The 8,587-nt window shown below is 47.1% G+C and overlaps 1 protein-coding gene across 2 annotated transcripts; it reads left to right on the top strand.

The window, feature by feature from the left end:
• The first annotated feature begins 1,315 nt into the window (after nucleotides 1–1,315).
• Nucleotides 1,316–6,560, top strand: LOC125543050 (disease resistance protein RGA5-like). Of its 2 annotated transcripts, XM_048706302.1 has the most exons (4): nucleotides 1,316–1,793; nucleotides 1,893–2,224; nucleotides 3,963–5,976; nucleotides 6,211–6,560. In XM_048706302.1, the coding sequence occupies exons 1-3, from the start codon at nucleotides 1,425–1,427 to the stop codon at nucleotides 5,935–5,937; spliced, it is 2,676 nt and encodes an 891-aa protein (XP_048562259.1). In that variant the 5' UTR covers nucleotides 1,316–1,424; the 3' UTR covers nucleotides 5,938–5,976; nucleotides 6,211–6,560. The 2 variants fall into 2 exon arrangements, with proteins under 2 accessions (XP_048562259.1, XP_048562254.1); XM_048706297.1 differs by having other exon boundaries at nucleotides 1,316–2,224.
• Nucleotides 6,561–8,587: the final 2,027 nt, after the last annotated feature.

Here is an 8,587-nt window from a genome sequence, read left to right as displayed (position 1 = left end):
CCAGAGGTGAGCTCAGTGGTGGAGGAGAGTGGAGGGGAATGGAGTGAAGTGGCTAGGGTTAGGTCCGGTGAGCGGATGGGGAGGAATATATATGGGTCGGCTGAGCCAGCGTGGGCCGGGTCCAATGTGGCGGACGCACCCGAGCGCCCCATGTCCGCCCCATATTTACGCTGGATATGTCGAGTGCCTGTCAGTCCGGACGTTTGAGACCCATTTGAGGCTTCCGTTTAGGTCGCATTTTCATGACCTGCCAGGCCCCAAACGGACGTCCGTTTTGCCCGGATTCTGTCTGTTTGGGTAGGGCAATGGGGTCGTGTCCGGACTTGTTCTAGGATACGGTGGCCGTGCGCCCATCGCGTGGAAGCATCCTTTGGCCCCATCCTTCGACGACGGGCAATGTTGAGGCCTGGCGCCCGATGAGCCTGTGCTCGCCGGGCCGACGGCTGCACCAGAGAAACCCGTCGGACGGCAACGGCCAAGCATGAGGAGGGCGTGCACTTTGTTGACGATGGCCTCCTTCTCGTCGATCTCGGCCTTGCGCCGCGCGGCCTCCACCGCATCGCGCTCGGCGGCGAACCTGGCCGCGGCGGTCTTGCCCTTGACGGCCGCCCTCCGGTTCCTCCTCTTCGCCGATTCCGCGTCCATCTTGGCGAGCTCCTCCGGCGTGCATTCCGACCGCGGCTTTCTTGGACCCTTGGCCGCCTTCTTCTTCACCTTTCCGAGCGGATCGACGGCCAGGCCACCGGAATTCGGCGGGGCGTCGGCCATGGATGGGGGAGGGTGGGGGCAGGACATGGGAGGGTTTGGGGGGAAATGGCGCCAAATGGGGCGCGGGGGGTATTGCTTTGTGCCACCGACGGGCGGGCCAGGGGAGGACAAGCGCGCGCGTCCCATCCGTCCGCGCGCTGTCCGTTTCACCCCAAAAGCGGCGCAAACTTGGGCCAGGAATGGGTCGAAAGCGGACAGAAAACGGACAAAAGTCCGTTTGCGCCCGCGCGCTGGGCCGTCTGGTTTGTCCATTTTGCCTCAAACGAACGCACCCGGACAGGATGGGTCACGCGCTGGAGTTGGCCTTATTGATCGGATCGTCCGCACAAACGTTTGAGACATGTTTGGGGCAGTGACCAGCCAGCGGCAGTGCCCTGGCTTGCGTCCCATGGAATTCATGGCCTGCATGATGCACGTGGCGGGGACAAAGTTTGGTGTAGACACTGCCACACCGAAAGTCTCTGTCCCAACAGGGAATCACTATTTGGAGGGTCCATGAATTAACTCTCCTCTGGTCCTATATACTGCTGCTTGGCAAACAATCATTGCTCCCATACCCACTAGCTCTTCCTCCTCATCCAACCTCATACACAGTGCATATATACTGTTCTTGCATTGCTTTGCCGTGGGAAGGAAAAATCCGGCAGATCCCTCCGATGGAGGGGGCGGTGGCGGGCGCTGTTGTGACGGGAGCGATGAGGACGCTCCTGCCCAAACTCGCCGCCTTGCTGGGGAAGAAGTACAAACTGTCGAGGGGCGTGGAGAAGCAGATCTCGTCCATGAAAGATGAGATGAGCAGCATGAATGCTCTGCTCTTGAAGCTGTCCGGGGTGGAGGATCTCGATGTGCAAGACAAGGAGTGGCGTGACAAGGTGCGTGAGCTCTCCTATGATATGGAAGACTGCATCGACATCTTTAGGCATGAGCTCGATGGCGGTACCGCCAAGGGCTGGTATAAGCGCAGGCTCAAGAAGCTCAAGTCGCGCTACAAGATTGGCAAGCGGATCGAAGAACTCAAGGCTCAGGTGGTGGAAGCAAGAAATTGCTACAGTAGATATAAGTTGCAGGAGCGCGTTGGCTGTGCTCGGCCTCAGGACCATGCGAAAATTGACCCTCGTCTGCAGGCACTCTATGCAGATCCTGGCACCCTTGTCGGCATAGATGGCCCAAAAGGCAAGCTCGTGGAGTTGCTAAGGATGGAGGAGAACGCACCGCAACTGAAGGTGGTATCAGTTGTTGGATTTGGGGGCATGGGAAAGACAACCCTCACAAAACAAGTCTATGAGAAGATCAGGAGAGATTTCGATTGCACGGCCTTTGTGTCGGTGTCTCAAAATCCCAGCATGGTCAAAGTATTGTCAGATATACACAAAGGAGTTTGGAGCTGGGTGCCTTCAAGCCTGAATGACGAAGCCCAGCTCATCGACCGACTCAGGACACGTCTCCAAGACAAAAGGTATGCTCACTTGGTCACTTGAGATTTGATGTATGTCAGTATGATTAAATAGGAGTACTACTATGAAGTATGAATAACCTCGTGGTAACCTTGGAAGATTTGCCCAGTGGAGATACAGCCAGTTTCTTTACAGTCGTTTGCAATTAATTCTATTTGCTTGCTAATTTTTCTTATTGGGCTAGGTTAGTGTGCAGAATAGGAGGGCAGTGTAGTGTCATTATTAAATCTACCTAGCGCAGATCTTTACCATTAATTGTTTTTTTATAAACCAAATTCGTCATGGCCCACATAGAAAATCAGTATATTTCCTATTTTTAAAAGTATCAACTGAATGATACATAAAGATATATGATTTTTAGTGCCATTAACAATCTAAAATTGCGTTTCCATATTTAAGATATTGGCATCCTTGTTCATCCATGTTATCACTTGCATCAGTGTGAAATTTCTATTAAAATTTGTGAGCTTGCATAGTTAGCGATGTCCTAATCTTGATATAAATAATTATAATGAACAAACATGACCATACAAAGAAAGATTTAAGTAAGCGAAGCATAAATTATTTAAGCCCGGGCTCAAATAAGTCCAAAGTGATTAACACTCTCTCACCAAACATCAAAGAGGATGAATCCCATAGAGATTATCAAAATAACGACAACAAACAATCATGGCAAAAAGGGAAATATTTAGCTAATCATATCGCGAATTTTTTAAGCACAACCTTAAAAGAGTACATGTGATTGTGGCTCACTAACAAGCCTCTCACACACCTTTTATGACATGTAGATTCTTGTCTTATATCTAAATTAACACAGTGCTAGAAAACCGGGGATGGCGTTTTGGCTCCCGGGAGCATTTGCCCCCGGATGAACAGTACCTCAAAAAAAAGTGGTAAAATGGTTATTCTGAAAAAAAATTTGTGGCTCACTAACAAGCCTCTCACACCTTTTAACACAGTGCTAGAAAACCGGGGATGGCGTTTTGGCTCCCGGGAGCATTTGCTCCCGGATGAACAGTACCTCAAAAAAGTGGTAAAATGAATATTCTGAAAAACAATTGTGGATGTTTGTGTTAGTGTCACAAGCATGCTTGACAATTTTCATGTGAAATGGAGCAGTATTGTTTCGTCGGTGAAAAAAGAAATTTGGGTGACATTTTTGGGCAACACTTGGTGTTCAATTTGTTTTGTTTTTTGCACAGGCCAAAATGTTTAACCCGTTTGAATAAAACTTTGCAGATAGCAGTTGGATGAGGCTATGAATACATAAAAAAATATTGGGATTTTTTTTGACATTTCAAAAACCATTTTTTGCGTGCAGGAGCACATGCTCCCAAGAGCAAAATTGGATTTCCGTAGAAAACCTAGCCTCATATTTCCTCTTACTTGCACTTTGGTTTTTGACCGCTTGGGCTGTCTTACAATGGTCATCACATCACGGATTTATATAGGTCTAGACTTGTCCTCGTCTGTGAAATCAATCTCGGTATCATTTAACCACATAAATAGAAATCTGCGACTCTATACTGAATTTATTTTTTGTAATCATTCATGGATGTTGCATATGCAGCCAAAATTACGCTTATCTAACCCCTGCAGGGGTTCTTGAAAATATGCATAATTCACGATGATGCATTTGGCTAAAATTTATTTTAATTCCCCATAGTTACACATATTAATAACCTATTGCACTTTGAAACTCTATTAGTGTGATAAATTGTGTTTCATATTGTTCGACAGATACCTTATCGTAATTGATGATTTGTGGTCAAGTGGAGCCTGGGACGTTATTAAATGTTTATTTGTGGAAAATAATCTTGGCAGTAGAGTTATAACAACCACACGTAATGAAGATGTTGCTCGGCATTGCTGTTCTTCTTTCCGCGGCCATGTCTACAAGATCAAACCTCTTAATAATCTTGACTCAAAGAGATTATTTCATAGAAGGATTTTTCACACTGAAGATGCTTGTCCGGAGCAACTGAAGAGTGTTTCAGATGGAATTATAAAGAAATGTGGAGGGGTGCCATTAGCCATACTTAGTGTGGCCAGCATTTTGGCTAGCCATGAAGAGGTAAACTCAAGGGAAATCTGGGAGAAGATACATAATTATTTAGGTCTTCAACTGGAAGCAAACCCTGGTTTAGGGTGCATGAGACATGTGCTTAATCTTGGATATACAGATTTATCTCTGGACCTTAAGACCTGCTTGCTATATCTGGGAATTTTCCCAGAAGATTCTGAAATATTTAAGGACGATTTGGTGAAGAGATGGATAGCCGAGGGATTTATTCCTGAAAAGCATGGTTATGGTGGTCCAGAAGAGCTTGCAGAAAGTTACCTGAGTCAGCTCATCAATAAAAACATGATCCAGATAGGTGAGTTGGATGACTGCGGGCATGTCTTGTCTTGTCGGGTGCATGATTTAATGCTTGAATTTATCATATTGAAGTCCAGAGAAGAAAACTTTACTACTATAATCAATGACCCGCATAGCCCGAGCGGACATTTGGCGGTACGTCGGTTATCTCTCCAAGTCAGAAATTCAGATTGCAACGACCTTGTAGAAAACATGGATCTCACCCAAGCCAGGTCATTTAACTTTTGGGGTCCTGCCCATTGCATGCCTTCTCTCTCCAAGTTTCAACTTGTGCGAGTTCTACATCTTGATTTTTATGACTCCAAGAGAGAGCGGTACGATGCATTTTCCATAAGCAGCCTTTTTCAGCTGAGATATTTGAGGACCAGAGGCGCTCGGTGCAAGGAACTGCTGAAGCAACTGCGAACATTACAAAAATTGAAGACATTGGAGATAGTCGATGCAGATGATTATTTAAAGCTAGATGTTCGTGAGTTACCGTCGACGTTGTGGTATCTGATTGTCCCGGCAGGTGTGGATCTGATTGGTGGGATCGGCAGGATGACATCTCTCCGTACTTTGGCTGAATTCGAGATAATTCTGGATGATGTGGATAGAATGAAGAGTCTTGGTGATCTGAGCAATCTAAGGGAATTACAGCTATTCCGTTGCCAATATGGTATCGGAGATACTTGCGATTCTCTGCTCTCCTCCCTCCGCAGGCTGGGCAGCCTTCAGTCCCTAACTATCAGGGGTTCCCTCAACGTTGACGTCTTGACTTGTTGGTCCCCACCTCCACGCCATCTCCAGAGACTGCACGTGCTGGAATGCCCCTTCTCCACTGTCTCTGATTGGATCGCCCAGCTCGACATGCTCAGGAGCTTAAAAGTTGAAGTTGTGTCTCTGCAGAGGGATGGTGTTGAGGTTCTTGCCAGGCTGACCTTGCTGGTGCACCTTAGGTTGCACGTTACGGAGCATGTTCCGGAAGAAGGCGTGGTTGTTCCCGGTGGAGTGTTCCCAAATCTCACGGATTTTTGTTTCAGATCTCTAGTGCCTTGCCTCAAGTTCGAGGCAGGGGCAATGCCGAGGGTTCAGAGTCTCACCATACAGTGTTATGCACAAGCAGCCCGGCAAAGCGATGGTATACTTGATGGCATCGAGCACCTGCGGAGCCTCAATGCATGTAAGGTGCATATTTACAAGCGGAGGGACTTCCTTTCTAGGTTCCTACGTTCTCGACCGCCACACGTGGAGGAGCTTCCAACGACGTGGGACATGCAGAGTTTGGAGGCTGCCGTCAGGGTGGCCATCAGCAAACATCCTGGAAGCCCAGATATTAGCATATCATATGTGTAAAGTGGCACAGCACCGTCGTCAAGAGCGGAGGTCAAAGTGGTACGTACGAGCCAAAACTATTCATGCTCTTGTACTACTTTGATCTCTTCTTTCAGTTGTATGAAAAAGCTCAACATGTTTTTATTATCCAAATGCAGCACTCAATTTTTCTTGGAAGATCTTTCTGTTCTAATCCTATTGGTCCTGGTCGTGAACCCTTAGTCTTGTTGTTCTCCCGTCTTTGGTTCCTACTATAATCTGACAAAACTCCCTATCTCATATACTGATTTGCAGGGTATATGAATGCAATGGGGGTGCTGTATATATGGAGAGTGCCGCTCGGCTATACCGATCTACATTGTCAGTGTCATCGTAATTTCAGTATATTTCGTGTGGCTTGCCTATATTAATCTGAAAGGACATGTGTGTTTTGTCCTTAAGCCATGGAACTTCCGGATTAAGCGATTCCTAGTCTTCAAAGTTTGTCAGCTCTGTAAAATAACAAGAAGCTTTGCCCTCATTTGGGCAGAATTTCTCTTGCGAACATCAGTGTTTTGGATTGTTGGAGTGGCATATATGTAATCTAAGACCAAATGGTTGCATATTTTATATCTTGGAACTTCAATTAGCCACCTTGTTGCCTATTTTGCTTGTGCTGTTTTTAGTCTGCACCGATCATGCTTCACTACCAGAAACTGAAACATTTCTGCGCATCATCTACTTTCTCATTTATTTTGGGTGGGTTCGCAGGATGGCGTGGTCTGGAATGGCTGCCCAGCTTCTAGGGGCGCGTGGTCTAACTAGTTGGCCTTTGTTGTCTACGTGTGTGCTACTGGGGGGTGCGTGGTCTGACTAGTGGGCATTTGTTGTGTGTGCGTGTGCTGCACTGATGGGGGCATTCTCGTCCGCTTTCAGCTGCCAATTTCATTCGGATGCGTGGGAGGCGAGACACGGCACCGTGGAATGCAGGAGATGGAACCGCAGAGATCAAAATGGTACGTAGGAAGAAAAAAAACATTCATGCTCTTGTGTTAGAATTAATGCGAGGCGCGTAGTTGATCATTCGAGGAACAATCAATCACAGCACGATGACGACAACAAGTTTTGTTAACGAGGTTCGGCGAACTCGCCTATTCTCTGGGGCCAGGGGCGGAGCCCAGTGGGCCGACCCTGTGGCACAGGCATCAGGGTCCAAAAATAATTTTAGTAGTAACCGTCACATAAAAGGCCCTGGGCATCAGGGTGGCCCGGCAGCAGTGCATCAGGGCCCGTCTTCTCGTGCTCTAGTTACCGCGGCCCGGCAGGCCTACAACCCACGTCAGGTTACGCCCGCAACCCCCAATCACGCACGCACATCGGCAAACGCGCTGATTCGATCGACTGATTCGGTCCCGTAGACGTGTATGCCTGGCGGCTGGCACACCGTACGCAGCGGCCACCAATCGACGACAAGCCGACGACGCCTGCCAGTGCAGCGCCCACGTCCAGGTCTCACGGCCACACGACCAGGCCACCACACCGTAATTTCCTAGCTCTCTCTTATCAATCTGTTTCTTCGTCTAGATTAACTTTATAAGTCAATCCGGATTCTGCCCCGTTATCCTTTGTCTTTGCTGCTGTTTTTAAAGATTTCTATTTTGTGTCTTGTCTGACTTGAGGCATTGGCTATGGTTTTAAATTCTAATTTACTCAATTCGCTATGATAATTTTCAATGACTAGAAAGTGAATATACTAAAAGCTAATGTTCAAATATTTAGCTACTTAAGCACTCTCAATTGGCCATTCTACTAGGTTCCACCATAAAACCTAATCTTTGTAGGCTACTGAAACTTGGTCTAATTTGAAAATGCGAGACATATTTTTCAAGATTTTTCCTTTGTTTTATTAAGAATTTTGATTGTTACATTTTGTATTATATATTATCTTATATTGTGTGTGATGATTTATGATAGAAGTTAAAAAAAACACTTCTATTTAGTACAACATTGCTTAAGTTTTTTACGTCCTGTTAAAGACTTAAAGTGGTGCATCAGGGTGGCGTTGGTTCCAGCTCCGCCCCTGTCTGGGGCAATAACTACGGGCGCTCCTCCCGAGATAGCGCAACACCAGCCACCCTGGCGCCAGTACAAACCGCCGGCTCCCCTTGTGTGCCTGTCGCTATCTAGTCGTCATCAGTTACAATGTGGAGTGCCCCCTCATATATAAAAGGCCAAGGGTACAACATGCCCGACTCCGACACTACAAATATCTTACCCACATGACAACACCAAGTCCAAACGTAACCCAACTTATACACAATGTTCGACACAAACACAGTGATCACGACTTCGGGCAGCTTCTTCCGATCCGGACACTCAACACCGGCAACCCTGGCGCCGGCACAAACCGCCGGCTCTCCCTTGCGTGCCTGTCGCTATCAGTCGTCATGGGTTACAACGTGGAGTGCCTCCTCATATATAAGAGACGAAGGGTATACCATATGCAGCAGTTAGATTCTGACACTACACATATCCTACCCACAGTACAATACGAAGTCCAAAGATAACCCAACTTGTACACAATTTTCGACACAAACACAGCAGTTAGATTTTTCGCGTGGCCTTGAATTCAGGAGATCCCCCAGTTCTAATTCTATTAATTTTGGTCATCTTGTCCTCTGTTCCTACTAAT

Source organism: Triticum urartu, chromosome 1 (assembly GCF_003073215.2).
Source record: "Triticum urartu cultivar G1812 chromosome 1, Tu2.1, whole genome shotgun sequence".
Lineage (NCBI taxonomy): Eukaryota > Viridiplantae > Streptophyta > Magnoliopsida > Poales > Poaceae > Triticum > Triticum urartu.
Note: the sequence above shows the minus strand (reverse complement) of the source record. Positions and strands in the feature narration are given on the sequence as shown.